Raw genomic sequence first — 24,577 nt, forward strand, 5'->3', positions numbered from 1 at the left:
TAATATACAGCAGTCCTGAGCAGTATCAATGTGAATCAGCTCTGATATTAGGTAAAAGACTTGTTAGAAAGCTCAACACAATCTTTCTGTGTCTCTCTCTGCCTACTTCCTTGCTCTGCTGCTCTCTCCATAGAGCTGGTAGTTCATCTTGTCTGAGCAAGATGGAGATGAGCGGTTTGCTTTTTCAGCAAGGATGATAAGTTCAGGAGGCAGGGGAGGGAGAAGGAGAAGTGGTTGATAAGTGGGGAAGGAAACAAATGTATCCATTCTTTTATCTAAAGTTTGCCTAAAGTACATTTCCCTTTTAAAGACTTTGCCACCTTTCACCTTCACTCCCTGCATGCTCAGGAGCCACAGGTTGTGAGTTGCAGTTTTGAAAGAGCCGGTGAGCCACAGGTTGGCGACTACTGTTATAAAGAATGGCCTGAGCACAACACTATGTCAACTTTATAGTAATGTTCTTCTGTTTTATTATGATAATGCCCTGATGTACAATGGTTTGAAAACTTGATGTGAGAGTACTTGACTGGCCTACAAAGAGTCTTGATCGTAACCCCATTAAAGACCTTTGGGGTGAACCAAAATATAACATTTGCCAGGCCCACCACCCAAACATAGACTGGTCTCACTTTGATTTTTATACTTCTTTAGGACAGATCATCAGTACTTCTTCTGACCCACCAATCATCACAATGAGGGAGTACCTTCTATTGCTTACACAGTTTTTCGTCCATACACGTGGCTGTACCGCGCACTGAAGCTCAGTCCAATTTGCTTCTCATATTGATGTGATACATGGGGACCCATATATTTCATTTGTAACTCGGATTCAGTGAATGATCAAAGTATAACCTTTTTTCTGAAAAAATAGATGTGGGTATGAGCTCTAAAAGATGCCAGCAGCATATTCCAAAATGAGGAAAGCAAGACTTCTCCAAGGCGTCAAGGTCAGAGATTACAGATACCACATCCTTTGCGACACTAGAGTCATGGCTAATGCAACACAAAATTCAGAACACGAACCTCATAATAAAATATTAAACTGTGTCTGTTACAAGTATTACATCCAGAAACTGAAAATAAAAATTTGTAAAATAAAAAGTTGAGTTATTGGATCATACCATGCAGAATATTTTGGGGGAACATGAGTGGTGTTTCTAATCACCCAGGTTTCAAATAATGGCCAAAATTGAGCAGTAGAAAATTATCGTATTAATTAACCTACTTCACCCCTAATATATTAGGATTTTGCTGACTTTACCCAAGTAAAGACTATACTATAATCTGGTCTTCTGCTGAGTGATCACATATTTTTGCCAGGGAAAGTGGTTGCTTACTCGTCTGCTGAAATATTTCACACTGACTGCAAGGTCGCACTGGTCTACCACAAGGGTAACAGGCCACAAGGGTCCAAGAGAAGACAACCACATATAAAGATGATTTCGGAGCCAATAACTTGCGGCTTGTTTGGTGTATTATTGATAGAATGATCCATAAATAACCTATTGGATTGTATTGGTGATATATACTGTGGATACAATTGTGGACTATTTTATATTCTTAGAGAGTTCCTATCACTAGTTAAGAGGCCAATTTGTGCTTTTATTAATTCCTGCTACTCCCATAAGTATTTTGGTTTTGTTTGCTTTTTTTTTTAAACAGAGGTATGGTCCTTTTTATTTCAAGCTAATTTTTCTGGTCTTTACAAAAGGGGCAAGGCTCACAGGATGACACGCCCCAGAGGATCCTGTGAGCCACGTCCACTTGTAAAGACCATGAAAAGCAACACTAAATGAAAATGCCAATATCTCTAGAACCATATGGTAGATTAAAAATAGAAATAATAATAAAAAAAAAAACAGTAGACTTTGGGACCACCAGGAATAAATTAAGAGATAAGACTGGACAAATTTTACCTGGTGAAAGGTCCTTTTTAATCAGCTCTTGGACTGGTCTAACTAATCACTGAAGTCAATGCCCACCTGTCACACCAGTTAGTATAGAGAAGCAATTGGCCACTTGTGTCTTTTTTCTTCCATCCCTTTGAGGGTAGTGCATTTATGGTCCTTAGAAAAAGTAATGAGCTGCATCTTAGGCCCCCATAATAAGGTAGTTATAAAGTTTTTCTCTAAGCTCAAAAAGTGTAAAAATCAATTGCATCAATTCTAGAAGAAAAAAAAACCAAGAAGGAATTGGCTAATTGGCTTTATACCAGTTCCATAGAGTAACTTAGATATATCTTAAATATGTGAATGCTGCTGTTTTATATTTCTCTTGACATTTTTCAAGAAAGATGAGAAAAATGGGTGGGATTTACTGTGTGAGACCTTCCCTTGACCGACAAATATATTTATGAATTTTGAGTTAAAGTTGAAGTAGAATTTCATTTTTGGCACATGGACAGGCAAAAGTGCACCACATATGGGAAGACAAATTTAGCTAATTTTATTCCAATATACTGTTTTTTAATACAGTGGAGTATAAAACACTAGTCTTAGCAAACTTTACCCAAAGTTTTGCTATGTAGACATATCGATATCTAGGTTAATCGCTCATTTACGGTACTTTACTAAATCAGTCTCAGTTTGCATTAGGAGGACTTGAGCTACAGTCATTGGTCACAGGACAAGATGTATTGTTCGGTTTCTCTATTGTCAGACCATCTAGATTAACAATAAAAATAGAAATCTTCCAATTTTCACACTGGCTACTTTAGATTCTAACTTCCTCTTGTTTCAGGAAATCCACATGTTTATTAGCCACAATAAACGGACCTCAAACCTAAGGTTTACACTGATATGCCTAATGAGAGTGTGCAAATGTCATTGTGATGCCAGCTATGACATCGTCTACTGTGATTGGTGGATCCTGTGTTATCAGTTGTGTAAAGAAGTGTTGCCTGACATTGTAATCCTGCCTCTGATGATACGAAGTCTGCTGAAAACTCTTCCTGAAAGGACAGGAAGTACAAGTCTAAAGTAACCACAGTGGGCAATGTGAAAATTGCAAGATTGCCATTTTTTTTTCTTTCTTAAAAAAAAAAAATTGTCATATGAAAAAAAAAATGCCAAAATTAAAAAAAAAAAAAAAATACATGTAACACAAAAACCTGATTAGAACAAAAGGTCATTTTCTGCTGATAGGAGATAGATTATGTGTAATGGTTGGGGATGTTGCTACTACTCATCACTGCAGTCAATATTGAATTAAACGTCATATCGGCACGCTGACACCCTATTTATTATTACATCTCCTTCAGTCCCATAGACAATGAATGGAGCGTCAGCACGACCATGCTGCTCCAAATAATCCTGATCGCAGTCAGTAGCAATGGTAGATCTATTGTGACTGGTCGGGAGAACGGGTGTTGAGACCCCCATTGATCATATATCTCACATATATGTCTCACGCAGAAAAACTCCTTTAATAGGGTGGAATGAAAAATAGTATATTGGTTAGATGTAGTATAAAATCTGTCCTGTGGGCAATGTTTACAAAAACCTTTAGTGAACAATGGGCAAATGTAAAAATAAGGTGTTTTTTAGCAGCGGATTCTAAGAGCGATTGTAGCCCCGATCTCTGTGCAGGCCATTAACGTACATTAAATGGGGACAATAGAACCTGGAATGAGCCTCCTCTATCCAGGGGTCCCATAGCAGCCGTATGACTTGTCTCTATGGCACATATTCCCTTGGCCCCTTAAAAATTAAATCCTACAGTGGTATCAATCAGTACATGAGCTTGAGGTGCTCTCACTTTTTCATAAATACCATTTATTTCAATATTATTCAAAATTTATATTTTGTCTTTTACATGTAGTTGGTCACTCCTCATAAAATATTAACAAGTGTAAGATTGCTCTCACTGAGTGTATTAGGGGACACTCGCTTGGCACGGGATTAACGTAGTCAGGCACGATTTTTCACACAAAACAGTCAATACGGTTTATTAAAGTGTCATAAACCGGGTTTGCATAGTTCATATTATACATTTCATGAAACACAACAGGCACCAACTGGTGATATTAACTTGCAACTTTATCTTAAACACTTCATATACGGCTTTGACACACGGACACTAAACATGCTGGACCTCTCACTTCGTCCAGTTCCCATGGGTGTCCGTACGCCGTACAGTTCCCCAATGTCCCAAGTCACATACAGCGCATATGACACTGGATCGCGGTCTCTAAACACGCTGAACCTCACTCCGTTCAGTTGCCGTGGGAGACCACACAGTTCATAGACTCTCACAAGCACCAACAGTCAATGGTACCTTAAGGGAGCTCCTGCTCCACCTGCTGACTCCTCGTCAGTCCTCTCTCCTGGGGAAACTGCCTTTACGGGGTTCACCAACTTGCCTGGCCGGCACACAACAGTCAGTCCAGAGCCACCGAAGGACGATAGCTTCCCCAACACAGACCATCCAGAATCATAGTCTTACTGTGTGCTATTCAGGACATCCATCCCACATGGGACCGTCCAACACACTGGCATGTGCTTTTCAGGATTCCTACTCCCAGGAAATCCAACACAGGTTGTGCTCTTCAGGAAGCCTACTCCCAGGTCTTCCAATACAGGTTGCCCAGTGTGCTATTCAGGACGTCCATCCCACATGGGACCGTCCAACACACTAGCATATGCTCCTCAGGATTCCTACTCCCAGGAAATCCAACACATGAACCGCACATGTGACCTGTCTGGGTGCTATTCAGGACCTCGTCCAACACCCCAGGCATATGACTTGTCCGGGTGCTATTCAGGACCTCGTCCAACATCCCAGGCATGTGACCTGTCCAGGTGCTATTCAGGATGTCAGTCCAACACCCCAGGCCACCAGGTCTGAAGCCCCACAATGTGCTCTTCAGGACTCCTACTCCCAGGAAATCCAACACAGGCTTCCAGGACCTTGCACCATTAGCATGTGCTCTTCAGGACTCCTACTCCCAGGAAATCCAACACATACTTCCAGGACCTTCACCACTCAGGTCCAAACACTGGAACCACACAAGAACATGTGACCCACACCCTGGTCACATTATATACCCTTAACCACTCCCCTAGGTGGGAGTGTGGATGTGTGGCTAGTTTGTCGCGCCCATCTCACATAACTAGCCTAGTAAGTCTCCCTTACAACTACACCATACATATACACACTCTTGAGGGACTACAGGTCCCAGAACAATAACATTGTATCAGACTTACCACGCAGACTCCCTCTGCGACACATATCGGCCACTCACAATTCTGCCAATCACTGTTTCACCACCATTATAACAACAAATACGCCTCCATGCATATCCCAAGGAGCACACACAGCGCCCCCTAGCTGCCACAGGGGTCACTGCATCACACAAGGTTATCCAGGAGTACAAAGACATTAATGCTTTTATAAAACAAAACAAAAAAAATGCCTGACCTGTCTGCAGGTTGTCTCTGGTTTTGCAACTCTGGACTGAACACAACCTGTAGACAGGTGGAACTCTCATTTTTTGGGAAGAGAAAGTAGCCATGTTTTTCTAATCATGAACAAGCTCTTTCAGTGGACAAAGCTGATTGTGCCGGTTAGTGGAGTGATACTAAGTCACGATGGGGCACTTCATCCTCCTGGTGTCCATCTTTTTGGGTTATTAAGTCACCGTATATACTCGAGTATAAGCCGACCCGAGGCACCTAATTTGGCCAAGGAAAACTGGGTAAGCTTATTGACTCGAGTATAAGCCGGGTATGCATTGTCCCCTCATCCCTATCCCGGTATGCGTGGTTCCCCCCGTCCTGTGTGGCTCCCCCTGTTGTATGCATGGCTCCCCCGTCCCATCCTTGTATGCATGGCTCGGCTCCCCCAGTCCCATCCTTCTATGCTCAACTCCCCTGGTCCCATCCTTGTATGCATGGCTCCCCTGGTCCCAACCTTGTATGCATGGCTCCCCCAGTCCCATCCTTGTATGCATAGCTCAGCTCCCCCGGTCCCATCCTTGTATTCTCAGCTCTCCCGGTCCCATCCTTGTATGCATGGCTCGGCTCCCCCGGTCCCATCCTTGTATGCTCGGCTCCCCGGTCCCATCCTTGTATGCATAGCTCAGCTACCCCGGTCCCATCCTTGTATGCTCAGCTCCCCCGGTCCCATCCTTGTATGCATGGCTCGGTTCCCCCGGTCCCATCCTTGTATGCATGGCACGGCTCCCCCGATCCCATCCTTGTATGCTCGGCTCCCCCTTCCTACTCACCCTCCTCGCTCCATTGCTGAATGTCCCTGCATCTCCATTGTCCCGACGTGGCAGTTCTTCCTGTGCTGTGCTGTCACGTGGTACCACTCATTAAGGTCATGAATATGCGCTTCACACCTATGGGAGTGGTCGCGTCCATATTCATGACCTTAATGAGCGGTACCACGTGACTGCTCAGCACAGGAACAGGAAAGAGCTGCCGGCAACAGACAGTGAGTATTGATGTCTTCTGGAACCTGGCTTCAGCAGCTGTCACTGTGCTACAGCCGCCGGCTCCCCGCTCCCCCTCCCCCCGACGGCTTTCTGGACGATGACACGTGTATAAGCCGAGGGGGGGCGTTTTCAGCACAAAAAAATGTGCTGAAAATCTCGGCTTATACACGAGTATATTACAGTTTATCTTTGATAGCTATTTTTTATAACGTGGCAGTCAGTGCACCTTAGGCCACATTCACATGTTCAGTATTTGGTCAGTATTTGACATCAGTATTTGTAAGCCAAAACCAAGCGGTGACATGTTTCTATTATACTTTTTCTCTGATTGTTCCACTCCTGGTTTTGGCTTTGGTAACAAATACTGAGGTAAAAAACTGATCGAACATTGAATATGTGTGAACAAGGCCTTTGGCTGGTCCTTAGGGTAGGTCATCAAAATTAGATTTGGGAGGTCCAACAATAGTATCACCAGTTATTAGCTCTAGCGGTGGCCAGATTTGCAGTGGTTGCTACACGTTGAATGGAGCTTTGCTGTTCATCTTCATACATGGTTACATCAGGCTGCCACCAGAGCTTATAACACCTGATGGGTGGAGGTGCTGCATGTTAGACCCCACCAATCTGATATTGGTAATCCATCTTAAGGATAGGTCATTAATACTATATGTCCAGACAGCCCCCATAAGCTACTAAAAATTCAGACGATGATTGATCCATCCAGTCCCCAATCTATGGTATTTTGCCAGTTCCTGCGTAGGTAGAATGGTCATCGTATCACAAATGTCTCACACGGCATGAGCACCGGGCTTAAGATGGAGACATTTTATTAGATTCTTTGCATAAAATGTCCAGAATATGCTGTCATTTCCATGACAATAGCCAAAAAAGTCTGTCACCATTTCTGCGTAATGACTGCTTTACTGCAATCAAGCCCAGAAATTTCCGAAACTTCTACTTATCCTACAAAAAGAAATAATATTCACATCTCATCATTCTGAGATACTGAGGGTCACCAAAATCAATGGCTTAGAAAAGCTTTGCCATTACATGCAATCACAAAGGAGGGCCCATGGACGTGAAACCTGCAGAGACATGTGTCAGCCTCTATAAGGCCATTTACTGGTAGGACAAGGTACTGTAGTAAGGGGAGTAACAAATGTTAACCCCTGACAAGTATTATTAAACCGTACCAAATCAAGTATACTAAGTGTAAAAGAAAAGTAAAGAATAAGTATAGAGATCAGCATAGTCTGCATTATTTGCCTGTATTTTTGGGGGGTTGCTGTTATAAAACAGTGGGTGTCATTTTGAATGCTGCAGAAAATGGTCTCCAATACCATATTCACGCATTCAGTATTTTGTGAGTTTTTTACCTCAGTATTTGTAAGCCAAAACCAGGAGTGGGTGATAAATACAGAAATGATGACATATTTCTATTATACTTTTCCTCTGATTGTTCCTAACCTGGTTTTGGCTTACAAATACTGAGGTAAAATACGGACCAAATACTCAAAGTGTGACGGTGGCCTTAGACAGAAGCTCAGTTCCTAGACTACACCAAAGAGTCCCGATAGTTTACACAGAATGGTCTATGTTCCTGGATGTCCACCAGCGTTCACTTACTAGTTAATGGGTGATGTAGTGGATGTCCTACAGGAACAACAAACTCCTGAATTTTGTCCTTCTAACACTTAAAGGGAACCTGTCACCCCCCCCAGTCGTTTCAAACTAAAAGAGCCACCTTGTGCAGCAGTAATGCTGCATTCTGACAAGGTGGCTCTTTTAGTCCGGGGTGCTGTAACTGCAGAAATAATCAGTTTTGTAATTTGTCTGAAGTACCTGGTCCTCAGTCAAGTGGGCCGGCGTTTCCCCCCTGCTTCAAACAGCACACTGCTGTCACTCACATCTTCTTGGCGCCGGGTTCAGCCTCCTCCTCACCGCTGTTTTCAAAAGTAGCCGGCGCCTGCGCTCTTTTCCCCTGCCTGGTGCAGGCGCAGTGAGCGCTGGCCGTCTTTCCTCATATGCAGCCCAGCTGACTGCGCCTGCGCGGCCGCCCTGCTTGTGACTTATGATTTATTCACATTGCGGGGCTGGGAATCACAAGCAGGGGGGCCGCGCAGGCGCAGTCAGCTGGGCTGCATATGAGGAAAGACGGCCAGCGCTCACTGCGCCTGTGTCACTGTGACCCCCACACAGCCCTCCATGTAGTATAATGGCTCCATACCTCTCCACACTGTATATTGCCCCCACACAGTATGATGGACCCTGCAAAAAACTTTCACACTGTATAATAGTTTTCATACTATTTAAAGGGAACCTGTCAGCAGGATTGTGCACAGTCTCCGACAGACAGTGTCAGGTCGGTGCCGTTATACTGAATAAAATGATACCTGGGTGATGAAATCCGTCTTGTGGTTCTTGTTTAATCTTTATTTTCAGTTTTTAGTTAATGATATGCTTGTGCCCTAAGGTGGGGTCAGTGTATGTCATGCTCTGATTAGCTATTCATAATGCAGCCTGCTGACAGGTCACTGATCCCTCACTGACCTACCCCTAGTTTACATAATGAATACCATCACATACTGAAAAAAAAAAAAACGCTTCTGCAGGCAGGTGATGGCCGTGGCACCTGCGCTGCAGCACAATTGCATGGTTAATGTGCACTTTTATCCCTGTTTTCAGATTTAATTGAGCGAGGAAAAAAAAAGAAAAGTCATTTTGAAAATGGCGTCAGCGCAGTAGCACCTGTCAGTATGTATATATCCGATAGCTGCTGTTGCGCAGGCACTGGCGGCGCCATCTTGCTGGAGAAGAAAAAATGTCCTCCACCAAGATGGTGCCACCTGCGCCATCTCCGAGAGCTGCCTCTGCGCAGGAAGCGCCATCTTGCTGGGGGGCTTTTTCTTTCTTCTCCAGCAAGATGGCGCAACAGCAGCTATCGGATATATACAAACCAATAGCTGCTACTGCGCTGGCGCCATTTTCAAAATGATTTTTTTTTCCTCACTCAAGTAAATCTGAAAAAAGGGATAAAAGTGCACATTAGCCATGCGATTATGCTGCAGCGCAGGTGCCACGGCCAGCAACTGCCTGCAGAAGCGGTTTTTTTTTTTTTATTCATTATGTGATGATATTCATTATGCAAACCAGGGGGCAGGTCAGTGAGGGATCAGCGACCTGTCAGCAGTTTGTATTATGAATACCTAATCAGAGCACTACATAAACCAACCCCGCCTTAGGACACGAGAATCTCATCAACCAAAAACTGAAAATAAACATTAAGAAACAACCACTAGACGGATTTCATCAACCAAGGTATAGTTTTACTCAGTATAACGTAGCCAACCTGATACTGTATGTAGGTTACTGTGCACAATCCTGCTGACAGGTTCCCTTTAAAGACTCCCACGTAAGCCTTCAAATATTTTAATAGCCCTACAAAGTCCTCTATACAGCATAATGCACTCCATGTCCCATATAATATAATGCACCCCGTGTCCCATATAACGCATCCCCCATGGTCCATACAGTATAAAGCATTCCCCCATGGTCCATACAGTATATCGCATCCACCCATGGTCCATACAGTATAATACATCCCCCATGGTCCATACACCATAATACATCCCCCCTGTGGTACATACAGTATACTGCATACCCAATGGTCCATACAGTATAATGCATCCCCCCATTGTCTATACAGTATAATACATCACCCATGGTCCAAACAGCATAATACATCCCCCCTGTGGTACATACAGTATACTGCATACCCAATGGTCCATACAGTATAATGCATCCCCCCATGGTCCATACTGTATAAAGCATCCCCCATTGTCTATACAGTATAATACATCCCCCCATGGTCTATACAGCATAATATATCCCCCCATGGTACATACAGTATAATGCATCCCCTCATGGTCCATACAGTATAAAGCATCCTCCCATTGTCTGTACAGTATAATACATCCCCCCATGGTCCATACAGTATAATGCATTCCCCCATGGTCCATACTGTATAAAGCATCCCCCATTGTCTATACAGTATAATACATCCCTCCATGGTCCATACAGTATAAAGCATCCTCCCATTGTCTGTACAGTATAATACATCCCCCTATTATCCATACAGCATAATATATCCCCCCATGGTACATACAGTATAATACATCCTTCCATGGTCCATACAGTATAAAGCATCCTCCCATTGTCTGAACAGTATAATACATCCCCCATGGTCCATACAGCATAATATATCCCCCCCATGGTACATACAGTATAACGCATCCCCCCATGGTCCATACAGTATAAAGCATCCTCCCATTGTCTGTACAGTATAATACATCCCCCTATTAACCATACAGCATAATATATCCCCCCATGGCACATACAGTATAATAGATCCTTCCATGGTCCATACAGTATAAAGCATCCTCCCATTGTCTGAACAGTATAACGCATCCCCCATGGTCCATACAGTATAAAGCATCCTCCCATTGTCTGTACAGTATAATACATCCCCCTATTAACCATACAGCATAATATATCCCCCCATGGCACATACAGTATAATAGATCCTTCCATGGTCCATACAGTATAAAGCATCCTCCCATTGTCTGAACAGTATAACGCATCCCCCATGGTCCATACAGTATAAAGCATCCTCCCATTGTCTGTACAGTATAATACATCCCCCATTGTCTGTACAGTATAATATATCCCCTCAATGGCCCTCCATACAGTTTTATATGCACACAGGGTTCTAAAAAAAAACAATAAAGTACAATACTCACCTCACCTCCCTGTACCTCCGCTGCTCTGGTCTCTGCAGCACCAGCTGGTCTTCTGAAACGTCGCACATCTCAGCGTACAGGACGCCACTTAGTGACGTAATTGCGCTGAGACATCAGAATCTGTTTACACGTAGGATGCTTTCTGTAATTTTTGTCTTCTGTAGCATCATCACAGTTGTGGGTTTTTTTCTCCTCCGTTCTGCAGTTGCCGTCTTATAACACTTTCCCACCCTGGGTATTAATTATGTCTCCTGATTTCAGTCTAGACAATTTAGCAGAACATTCATTAATCAGCTGGAGCCCAGGACATCTGCATCGCACACGTTCACATTGTCAGAACAATAAAGGTCATTTACAAACAACAGAAATTAAGCTCCAGATCAGAGGTACAAGAAGAAGAAGCCAGAAGATCTCGAAACAAAATCCAACATCTACACCTAGACATGCGAGGAATTGTATGTGGATTGGAATATGTTGTTCACGCTAATTTTCCAAATTGCCAGATTATCAGAATGTTACTCTACTTATAATAAGAGAATCTCACTATTACTTGACTTAAAGAAAATGTCAAACTCTGAGCACAGCTTCATTAGTGCATTAATTTCACAATTAACTTTCATTAATAATTGCAGCCACATTTTACTTGTAGACTTTATAAATTCCTTGCTTTCCTTCAAACAATGATAGCGTTAAAACTATTAAAGAAATTGTCCACTAATCGGAAAACCCCTTCTGAATCCCTATAGTTCTCCAAGTTAAAGGGAACCTGTCACCCCCAAAATCGAAGGTGAGCTAAGCCCACCAGCATCAGGGGCTTATCTACAGCATTCTGTAATGCTGTAGATAAGCCCCCGATGTATCCTGAAAGATGAGAAAAAGAGGTTAGATTATACTCACCCAGGGGCGGTCCCGCTGCGGTCCGGTCCGATAGGCGTCGCGGTCCGGTCCGGGGCCTCCCACCTTCTTACGATGATGTCATCTTCTTGTCTTCACGCTGCGAGGTCAGAGAGGCCCGGCGCCTGCGCACTGCAGTACTTTGCTCTGCCCAGAACAGGGCAGACAAAGTACGCCTGCGCCGGAGCCGCAGCGTGAAGACAAGAAAAAGACGTCATCGTAAGAAGATGGGAGGCCCCGGACCGCACCGCGACGCCCATCGTACCGAGAGCGCCCCTGGGTGAGTATAATCTAACCTCTTTTTCTCATCTTTCAGGATACATCGGGGGCTTATCTACAGCATTCCAGAATGCATTACAGAATGCTGTAGATAAGCCCCTGATGCCGGTGAGCTTAGCTCAACTTCGATTTTGGGGGTGACAGGTTTCCTTTAAATAATAACAATTATGCTCACCTCTGGTGCCGATGCCATTCCAGCTTTGCCGAAAAAGCCAAAAAACAGTATTGCGCATGCGCCATAATGATTTTATGCTTTGCCCACAGTTGGGCAAAGCATACTGCGCATGTATTTGAATGCGCACGCGTGGAAACGCTACGCGATCGCAGAAATTCACCGAAAGGAATACGTAGAGCAAGCGAGGAGGGGAGAGACGGAAAATAAGCCACGCCCATCGGACCAGACCGACCATATTAACATACAGCGCGGGAGGAATAAAAAAGGTATTTATGGATCATACGTGGGGAGTCAAGGGTTATCAAAAGTACTTGTAATGCATAGGTGACACTAAATTCAATGATATTTTTACCTGGTAGCCCAAAAAAGTGTTGAGATTCCCTCTAAGGTACAGTGGGAAAAATAAGTATTTGGTACACTGCAGATTTTACAAGTTTTACCACCTACAAAGAATGGAGAGGTCTGTAATTTGTATTACAGAGTTTTTAGTAATTCTTTTGTCTGCCCTTATTCACACTGAGGTCAACAATGACACTTGGTAAGGTTTTAATATTAGACAATGTAGGACCGTCCCTATCAGAGTTACCTTGACGCGGTGGGATGGCTTTTGTGCTATTTTTTTTTTTTTAATCAAAAAACAGTATTACTAAAAACTGTGTTATTTAAATGCACTTTTGCTTTTTTTACTCAGTTACATCAGAGTATTTGCTTACTTTTTTTTCTGGTAGGTTTTAATGTTTTGTGGCCAATGTGAACATGCGTTTAACTTCTGCATGTGTACCAACTCAAGTTAAGCTCAATTTTCGTGTTTTTTAATTGTATTGTTGGTACACTTCAACTGTGAGAGACAAAATCTAAAAAAAAAAAATTCAGAAAATCACATTGTATGATTTTTACATGATTAATTTGCGTTTTATTGCAGGAAATAAGTATTTGTTACAATAGAAAAACAGAATTTAATATTTGGTATAGAAACTTTTATTTGAAATTACAGAGGTCAGACGTTTCCTGTAGTTCTGAACCAAGTTTGCACCACACTGCAGCAGTGATTTTGGCCCACTCCTCCATACAGATCTTCTCTAGATCTTTCAGGTTTCAAGACTGTCGCTGGGCAACATTGAGTTTCAGCTCCGTCCAAAGATTTTCTATTGGGTTCAGGACTGGTGACTGGCTAGGCCACTCCAGGAAATTGAAATGCTTCTTACGGCGCCACACCTTACTTAACCTGGCTGTGTGTTTCGGTTCAAAAAATCATTCCCTGTGTCAGTGACTGCATGTATACACATGCACATAATATATTGGACGCATGCGCAGGAGCATATAGAGGGCAAAAACATAGACTGAACTGCAACCTCTAGTGACCATTAATGATGTGACGTCATCAATTAGGGGATATTTATACCTGCGTCTATCTGAGGACTCATCACTCGCATTTGAAGCTGAAATGCACATTTGCCATTTTTCTCCATGAGCCTCCTGAGGAACCTTCATCTGGAGGGGGAAACGCCTTGAGGCACAATATGTGGACCCCTGAGTATATTACACACCCATGGGTGTTACCTGCTCTTTCTTAAAACCAGGGTCGGCTCCAGGTTTTTGAGGGCCCCGGGCGAAAGAGTCTCAGTGGGCCCCCCCTTTAACGCATACCACGATTCATGATGCACAGATACAGCAGAGATATATAGGTATACTACAATGCCAGATTTCACTTCTTACATGAGTGATAGCTATTGTAAATTCTACAATACCATACAGCAGAGGGGCTTTATATAAGTCAACCCTCTATATGCAAATCTTTGTGACCTACTCCCTCTTCCTCAGTTACCAGTAGGCATTTTATTATTAGCTAAACTTGCTGCAAAGAAAAAACTGCATTGAATATGACAATTTTTTAATGGACAACTTTTTAAAGTAAACATTAGAAAGTATTAACGTAGAACATTTGTAAAAGTGAAAAATGGGCAAATAACACAGCCACGTAGTATATAGTACAGCCACATAGTATATAGAACAGCCACATAGTATATAGCACAGCCACATAGCATATAACAGCCCACGTAGCACATAGCACAGCCACGTAGTACATAGCACTGCCACGTAGTATATAGCACAGCCACATAGTATATAGCACAGCCACATAGTATATAGCACAGCCACATAGTATATAGCACAGCCACGCAGCATATAGCACGGCCACGTAGCATATAACACAGCCCACGTAGTATATAGCACAGCCACGAACTATATAGCACAGCCAAGTAGCATATAACACAGCCCACATAGTATATAACACAGCCACGTAGTATTTAGCACAGCCACGTAGCATATAACAGCCCACGTAGCATATAACACAGCCCACATAGTATATAGCACAGCCACATAGTATATAACACAGCCATGAAGTATATAGCACAGCCCATGCAGCATATAACACAGCCCACGCAGCATATAACACAGCCCACGCAGCGGATAACACAGCCCACGTAGTATATAACACAACCATGAAGTATATAACACAGCCCACGTAGTATATAGCACAGCCCACGTAGTATATAGCACAGCCACGTAGTATATAGCACAGCCACATAGTATATAGCACAGCCACGCAGCATATAGCACGGCCACGTAGCATATAACACAGCCCACGTAGTATATATCACAGTAGTATATAGCACAGCCACGAAGTATATGGCACAGCCAAGTAGCATATAACACATCCCACATAGTATATAACACAGCCACGTAGTATATAGCACAGCCACGTAGCATATAACAGCCCACGTAGCATATAACACAGCCCACATAGTATATAGCACAGCCACATAGTATATAACACAGCCATAAAGTATATAGCACAGCCCACCTAGTATATAGCACAGCCACATAGTATATAGCACAGCCACATAGTATATAGCAGTGTGGGCACCATATTCCTGTTAAAAAAAAATTTAAAAGAAAAAATAGTTATATACTCACCTTCTGGCGGCCCTCGGATCCAGCACAGGTCTTAGCGATGCTCCCGCCAGCTCCCGTTCCCAGTGATGCTTTGCGACAATGACCTGTGATGACGTAGCGGTCTCGCGTGATCCTACGTCATCTGGGGTCATTTCGAAAGGTATTACTGGGAACGAGAGCTGCCGGTAGCATCGCGAGGATAGGGAAGGCTGCGGGGGCCGCCGGAAGGTGAGAATAGCACGATTTTTTTTTTTTATTATTATTTTTAACAATAATGTGTTTTTTTTTCAGGAGGAAAATAAATTTACAAGCAGTTATCATGATGGGGGCATTCTCTGTCAGCAATGCAATAACAGTGTTATAGGGGTTTTCAAGACTTCTTATATCAAAGAGAATATCGGAATCCATGGAACCCCTTATGACAGTTTTTGCTCTTATTGTATTCCTGTGGCTCCCCTAAGTATTCTGGTTCTGCTTTTCCAGTGATAGTCAATGCTAATTTTTATGGTCTTTACCAAATTGGCGCGCTCAGAGGATGCTCTGGGGTGTGACTTTAGGCTGCTCTACATTATTACCCTGTGAGCACAGCCCACTTGTAAAAGAACATAAAAATTATCACTCAATAAAAAGCAGGGCTATGGAGTCGAGTCGTGGCGTCGGTGTCCATTTTGGTGGAGTAGAGTTCGAGTTGGAATCGGTATAACATGGACAGACTGCCTCCTTTAATATATAAAAAATTGGGTTGAGTAGTTCATTGCAGGATGAGATGTAAATGTTTTGACAATAATTTGGGAAAGAAATAAAATGTCCCATAAATGTCTGTTGTTTTCCTGATCTAAGGATCTCGGCTTTTAGTTTAGATGAATCTGTGCTGCACTTTATGCACATGCTCAGTAGTGAGGCAGCGCTGTGGAGTCGGAGTTCGAAGTCAGGGAAATTGAGGAGTCAGAGTCAGTGGTTTGGCATAGCCTTGATGAAAAGGCACATATCTCTGGATCTGTACTGTATATTAAAAAAATAATAATGGAGGAATACTGAGGGAATCAGCAGGAATAAAACAAGAGCAAAAACTGGCCACTTTTGACCCGGTGACAGGTCCTCGTTAATCCAAAGGCACCACTATTCCTACAAGCAGATCTAGGCTTTCCTTCGAATAGTACAGTGGTTCAGTTCGGTTTCCTAGCCAAATCAAAGTGGCTCTTCAGCACCATGGATCCTCTTGGACCCAGCAGACCCATATGCTCTAACAGACAACTCCCCCACTACACCCCTGTCCATAAGGTACATAATCACGGTGCTGCAGTATAATATAGACATTTATTATAAGAAAATAATATAAGGCAATCGCTGGTCATGTAGTTCCCTGATGTAATGTGTAAAGGTGGCTGGTGGCATCGGTCACTTTCTCACACTCTTCTAGATACTTTCAGTGCCCTTCCGGTGGTGGGTACAAACATGGCTGTAAAGAAATTCTTCTTGATGCGATCATATTTATAAAAGGACCACAGCAAAATTTGGGAAATGTACACCCCACACCAGAACCATGCAAAACAACTACTTTTGGGTATGATTTTTCTAAACCGTGCCCTAAATCACAGGGCTGTCCTGTCAAAAATCGGGCCTGGTTACTAGTACACGTACTGTATATATGGTGGAAATTGCACAAACAGCAGTCCAGTCCAGTACTCATGGCACTGATAGAAGACGTTTTTTTTTGTACAGATTAATGAAATTATTATTTAAGAAAAACAATTTGTCTTTTGTTGCTCATAGCAACCAATCACAGCGCAGCTTTCATTTTGTATACTGCTGATAAAAAATGAAAGCTCCTCTGTGATTGGTTGCTATGGGTAACAAAAACAGGTTTCTGCTTTTCAACAATGTTCAGAACATTTGTTAACCATTTTTAAAATTACCTCATGAGGGGATTGGCACATTTTTGGGCTATCCGGTCCCAAAAAACACAGAAGTCTCAGTCAGATTTGAGCTGAATTAGATTTTGGATATAATTTACATCAACTTGAGGCAAAAAAATTATGTTACATTTGCTGGGCCGCATTTGGTCACACACCTCACACAAAGCCACGATAATGTTTCACAAAATGGTGGTGAAAATATAACCTGACTAAAAATATGAACTTTTCTTACACGAGTGATGAATTCCATCCAATAAGTGATTGTATTTATTGCAGATTTTTCAGTAGTAAATCCTTTTGTTTAAAATTCTTGGGCCAGGGCTAACCTGCGACTTTGGCCAACGCCGGTCTTGTGGCCATCCTGAAGCGATTTTTGTTTCTCTGTAAACAATTTTTTAACAAGATTTTCTAGGGGATTTTCAATTAATAAAATTAATAAAACAAATAAGACACACGTGTTTTTGATGCGAATACACTGACAAAACATTAAAAAGACGCCCAGGTTTTTTCGGGGCATTTTTTTTTATCCTTCCCATTGACTTCTATTGTAAAGTATGGAGCGTCTTCCTAAAGGAAAATACCAGAAAAATGGTCGGGTTACTTAATTTAACCGCTTGACATCTTTTGAAACCAGAAGCGGTAAAAGACTGAACATGTGAACAGCGATTTGTTTTATCAATCATAGAAATTAATAGGAATATTCTTTTGAGCCTTTTGTGAGTACTTTTTTTTAGCGTTTTTCTGAGCGTATTCGCTCAAAAAACACCGGAAATAAAACCTAGTGTGAACCTTACACATTTATAGCTTATCCACAGATGCGAGTCTCACCTATAGTGCATGCACCATCTAAAAACAGGTCTCCATCAGGTGGAAAATGGATGGAGAGGTGGCCAGTCATGTATAATTCTCTACATTTACTTCTATGAGAGGTAAAAAAAAAAACAGTCGAACACTCAGGTGGGATGCAGTGACTGTCTCTCATACAACATGAGCGGTCCACGAGTAAATGTCTAAGGACAGTAAACCCTTTAAAGTGTTATTACCAAAATAAAAATATATCCTTTACCCATATAATAGTATCAACACACAAAAAAAAGAAAAGAAAAAAGAGAATGCGCTTCATAGGGCATCAATGTAGGAATAAAGGAGTGTGGAGTCAATATCTCCCACCTTATGTAGTTCAAAGGAGAATGACATCCAAAAGGAGCCTGTAGGCTCAGACCTCTCCCTGACAAGAACCGGGTGCGGGTTAGGAAGACAGGGTAATGGTAGTGATAAAGCTGATATAATAGGAGTCGTTGGTTAGCACTCAATCCATTGCACCGATATCCACTTGCAGCAGAACTTTATTGAAGGTTCAAGACAAGAACGAGTTTCGAAGGTGAACAGTCTTCGTCGGGTTAATAACACCAATCTCTAGATATCGGTGTAGTGGATTGAGCACTGACCAACAACTCCCATTATCGAGAACAAGGAGGTGCATACCGCTCTTTTATAGACTCCCGAATGGAATATTTGCCAAAATAGAAAGTTATCACCAATTTATACTTGTAGACCGTTGGGACATGCAGTGAACCCAAGAACAGAGATTGGCAGAGCCCCTCAGAAATGCAACAGATTGCTGGATCCCTCCTTCCATATTTCCTAAAGTGCAGACATTGTTTCGAGAGCTAATTCGGTGAAAGCGTTTTGTAAGGATTAAGTTACTAACACTCCAGAGAAAGAAAACAGGGGGTAGGTTGGTGATACCAGATCCGTGGATATACTTTATAGCTTCACAGATGTAGTATTTTCAATGCTGAGAAACAAGGGATTCTATGGGTAAGGAAAGAAATGCTTTTCACCTATTCACATTTTAGAGGGGTGGTGCCTGGACAAAGATAGACCAACTTTAGCACTAATGTACAAGGTGTGGGATAGGGCTAAGACATTGTTTGGAATTACTGGCTGTTCCAAATTTATTCCATTAATCATGGAATAATCATAGTGGTGGAGTTTGGCAAATTAAAAGGACTTGGGGGCATGGGAGGCGAGGGGAATACAAACAGTGGAAAATTTACTAGAAATTGGTACAATTAAGATCTTCTCTAAACTTCACTAAACTTCAAACAAGAGTATGAACTTTCCTGGGTTTCCTTTTTCCAATACCTACAATTGAGACACGAATTCCAAATTTGTGATGCAGCAAACTTTATTGAAAAAAGTTACTCACTTGAGGCATTAGCTTCTTAAAAATATACGACTAGTGTAATGTCAAGAATATATCAGCAACTACTGCAGTCCCGTTCCAGTGGCCATAATTGGATGGTAAAACTAAAATGGGAAGCGGATGTGGGGCAGATTAAGGAAGTGCCATGGAAGGAGTTGTTGGAGCATATTCCTACACTGTCCCCATGTGATACTCAGAGACTCTCACAGATAGACCTCATCCATAGGGTGTACAGAACACAAGCTTCCTTTTTAAAATTGGGGTTCGCTCGAATGCGGAATGCCCTAGATGTGGGTCGGAGGACGCAACTTTAATGCACATGTTTTTGGAATATAGTTGTTTGGGCTCATATTGGACAAATACCTTGGCCTAATACAAAGGAATTGCGGGGTACAAATTCGGGCTGACCCCAAGATGTATATGTTGGGGTATCTGGAAGAGTCAACAGATTTTTAATCCCCGTTAGCTATTGGATTATCAGGAATACTATACCAAGCTCGCAAACTAATTGCATTGCATCTGTTAGATACTCAGCCTCCGTTAATCAATGAATTAATAGAATAAATGATAACATATGGTTGGAAAAGAGGGTATATAGAAAGGAAAAAGGAATAAAGAAATCTGAAAATATATGGGGACCCTGGTTGAATGTTCCAAGCAGGGCTGTGGAGTCGGAGTCGTGGAGTCAGAGTCGGAGTTGGAGGTTTGGCTTACCGACTCCACAGCCCTGGTTCCAAGCCATCCATCTGATGTATTGAAGAGATAAGATATGGCAATTAATGGTTCTAAGTTAGAATGTTACAGTATTCCCGATTAAGGGGCAGCTTAAGGTCATAAAGTTCAGGGCCGACTCTTGAATGTCAGTCAATTCAGGATATATGTGATATATTGAAATATGTACGTAGTTTGTTCTGGTATGATATCTGGAGGGAGAGTTATTGGTTTATATTTCTGTAATGATTAATAAATAAGACGATATAAAGATGTGCTACAAGGGAGCTTCATTTGCTGCCTGGAAGTAGCCGAGCGCTTGCCACCTCTGCTCCATTCCAGTGGTTGGACCCTTAGTGATCAGCAAGTTATTCCCTACTGTATGGATAGTGGTAGTGATGAAGCTCAGGTAATGTGAGTTGCTGGTCGGCGCTCAATCCATTACTCCGATGCACACTTGCGCCATAACTTTTCTGAAGACCACAAAGCGTTTCGAAAACGAATCATCTTCTCCATCAGTTAAGCAACATCAATCTCTGGATATCGGTGTAGTGGATTGAGCGCCAACCAACATCTCCCATTATCGCAGCTTTATCACTACCACTATCCATACAATAATAATAATTTTTTATTTATATAGCGCCAACATATTCCGCAGCACTTTACAATTGCGGAATAACTTGCTGATCACTAGGGGTCCGACAGCTTGGACCCCTATCGATCCAGAGAATGGATCGGGGCAGAGGTGGCAAGCGCACAAACAACGAATGAAGCTCCGTTCTAGCATGTGCGCATCCGTTCCATTGATAAAGGGGCTCAACGAAACTCCGTTCTCAGGATCGCTACATGCCCCAGGTCGACAAGTATGGATAGGCGATAACTTAATATTTTGGGAATAACCCTTTAAACTAAATATCAATTATCAAATATTCCATTTGGGAGTCTAGAAAGGATGGATCTGCACCTCCTCGTTTGTTGTAGTAGTGGCCTTGTTCAATGTCATCAATATTCCTAAAAAACAATAACTACCCCTGTGGACGCTATAGGTGCCCGTGCCACCCAGCTTTCCCAGAAGTACATGAAACTTTCCCCCAAAACATTTTTTTTTTACCAGTCTGATAGAAGATAATTTAGAAAACTTGCAGAAATATGAGCCAGACATTACGTGACCACAAACATCCTCCCACCTCACAGTATTGTGACGTCACAATAGAATTTCAATGTTGTACCTATAACACACGAGGAGAGGGGAGAGGCCAATTACACAGTGAGTTTCACATGGAAATATAGGCGTTTTTTACAGTCATTTTTTCACTGTCCATTTCCTTATAGATACAGATGTATATAGGAAACTATCAATAATTCATGCAATTAAAACCTAATAAGCTCACTATGAAACTTTAACCCTTTCCCTGCAAGACTTAAAGGGCCACAACCATATTTTATCCTATCCAGTCCAAACCCAACACTTGGGGTCAGAGATGTAATCCCAACCAACTGCTTTCCCTGTATGCTTTCCTAGTCACTTAGTCTCAGTCTACAATTTTTTTTTTTTTTTTTTTCAATCTACGCACATGGAGGGGAAAACACAGGAGTAGATGTAGCCGGGAAAGCAACCCACCATTCACAATATCACAGCATATCAAGAATGACTTTGTATCCATTTATAAACATCCTTCTATAAATATTATATGCACAAAGAGCGGACAGTCATAATAAAACAATGAGATTTACACAATATATTCCTATTTGGATGCAAATAACGGGAACGATTGCAATAAGTGATGCAGCACATCGCACGGGGAAATGCTCATATTTAATATGTGGATGCACACAGGACCAAAGATGTCGCAGATCACCATAGCTTAACAATGCGATGATGATGATGCAGGATTGCAAATCAACACAACATAGAATTATCATCTGAGATTATATATATATATATATATATATATATATATATATATATATATATATTTCATTCATTTAAATAGGATCTGAGTGACTGCACCAGTGCTAATTAGAAGGATGCTGAGACAAATACACAGTTATAGCCAGTGACATCTAGAGACCCTGTGAGTGCATAAATTACATGCATGCAGTAACACAAAGCAGATCCCAGCCATTTTGCCTAATCTGTTGATATATACACATCTATAGGTGCATTAGCACAAATAAATCAAAGTGGGCACATAGAATCATTTTTTTTTCTAGAATTAGCCCCCTGATGATATGACCCCCTTGGGCTACAAATACCAACCAAGCATTCTCTTTTTTTTTTTTTCTTTGGCGCCCTTCTGCTTGAGATTTCCCCACAGAGCAAAACTTTAAACTAAAGAACAATCGTAAAGTGTGTGGTTTTCTGCGCCCTCCCTCCTCGTTCGCAGCCGGCCGTTGACACCCACCGCCCGCAGCAGGCGCCTTGTCCGGTGCCCGCTCCCCCGCACCCATCACCCGGTGCAGTGTGCAGCTGGCATTACCTGACATGTCTTCATTTCCCATCTCCTCCATCGGATCCTCTTCATTCCCCAGTGGCCCTCTCATGGCCCCCTCCCCCTGATTGACTGCAGTTTATTTTGCAATCGTGATCCTTTCTTTGCACCCCGGCTCTTAACCCATGGGATGCCAAGAGGTGGGCTTCCAATCATGCACTGATCGGGCGGTGCACAAGGGGGTGAGGGTTGGAATTTTGGTTTTCTGTTTTTTTTTTCCTATAGGAAAGATGGCTGCTGATTTCTTTTATTTAGGGAAATAATATCCCCCCTTCCTTCTCTCCCTCCTGCCTGAAAATAAAAGAGAGAGAGAAAGAGACAAAAATGGAATACACATGCCCAGATTGTGACGTCCAGTCTGGTTGCTCAGGCAACCACATCCCATAATTTTGGCACAACTAGTTAGTAGTGATGCCAGAGGTGACCAAGTTCAGGACTCGTTAGTGCTGCAGAAAAAGGGGCGCAGGGGTCCCCCAGTGCACTGCTAATGGGGGCAATCAGGAGACTAAATGTGCTTGCTGCTGAGGGTGAAGGTGCAGCCAGGGCACAGTGTGCAGGACCCACTGCTGATTACAGGGCACTACCACTCCCCCCGGACAGGATGATGGGCGCCACAGTGCAATGAATGAGAGGGCCATCATCATCCTCACATGGAAGCACAAGGATCACTGCAACTCCACTTCTATCTATTATCTATCTATTATCTATCTATCCCCTATCTATCCATTGTGTATCTATTATCTATCTATCTCATATCTATCTATCTATTATCTATCTATCCCCTATCTATTATCTATCATCTATCCATTATGTATCTATTATCTATCTATCTCATATCTATCCATTATGTATCTATTATCTATCCATTATCCATCTATCATCTATCTATATATCTATATCTATCTATCCATTATGTATCTATTATCTATCTATCTATCCCCTATCTAACATAATTTAAAATAAAAAATTGGCAGCACTACCCAAAAAAAGAGTGCAATAAAACTTGTAAAGGTGATGTCCAAACCTCCAAAATAGAAAATCAGAAAAAAACAAGCATCACTACAAAAAACAAAGTAAAAAACCGTGGCTTTACTGATCCATTAGCAGCAAATCTATTTTCAATCTATCTATCCATCACAGGGCATTAAAGTCCTTTTTTTTTTTTTTACATCTTTTTGTGCTGTTTCCCTTTTTGTTTACTATCCATCCATCTATCTATTATCTATATTATCTATCAATCCATTATCAATCATCTATCTGTTATCTATCTATCTATCATCTATCTATCATCTATCTGTTATCTATCTATTATCTATCTAAAGTCGATCTATCAATATCCATTATCTGTCTTTATCTATCTATCTATCTATCTATCTATCTATCTATCTATCTATCATCTATCTATTTATTATCTCTATCCCATATCTATCTTTTTATTTTTAGTTTTGAGTGTTTACTTTTACGGTGTTTATTGTGCAATAAAAATTATTCCCCAAATTCATATAATCTATTATTATTTTACCCGTCTAAAAAAATTCAAATGTTTGTAAAAAATGGAAATAAAATTGAGCTTGTTTTTGTGTGTTGACCTGTAGTTTTTAGTTGCGGAATTTGTCGATTAGAGGGTATATGTGAGGTTTTGATAGCATTTTTTGGAGGAGGTGAGGTGCAGCAACCAAAATAATGCACTCTGTGCAAATTAAATTGT

At 41.9% G+C, this 24,577-nt stretch overlaps 1 protein-coding gene across 19 annotated transcripts in view; it reads right to left on the bottom strand.

Annotated features, from left to right (window-relative positions):
- Positions 1-23,220, bottom strand: part of CHD5 (chromodomain helicase DNA binding protein 5) — a 167,185-nt gene extending 143,965 nt beyond the window's left edge. For 13 of the 19 annotated variants that reach the window (XM_077250360.1, XM_077250358.1, XM_077250347.1 and 10 more), the window contains exon 1: positions 22,858-23,056. In XM_077250360.1, coding sequence (XP_077106475.1) covers positions 22,858-22,921 — 64 coding nt within the window. In that variant the 5' untranslated portion in view covers positions 22,922-23,056. Of the gene's footprint in view, positions 1-17,182; positions 17,250-22,857 lie in introns of those variants that run through there. The other 6 variants (XM_077250361.1, XM_077250353.1, XM_077250363.1 and 3 more) reach the window with 2 other exon arrangements.
- Positions 23,221-24,577: the final 1,357 nt, after the last annotated feature.

This window comes from Ranitomeya variabilis, chromosome 4, assembly GCF_051348905.1.
Source record: "Ranitomeya variabilis isolate aRanVar5 chromosome 4, aRanVar5.hap1, whole genome shotgun sequence".
NCBI lineage: Eukaryota > Metazoa > Chordata > Amphibia > Anura > Dendrobatidae > Ranitomeya > Ranitomeya variabilis.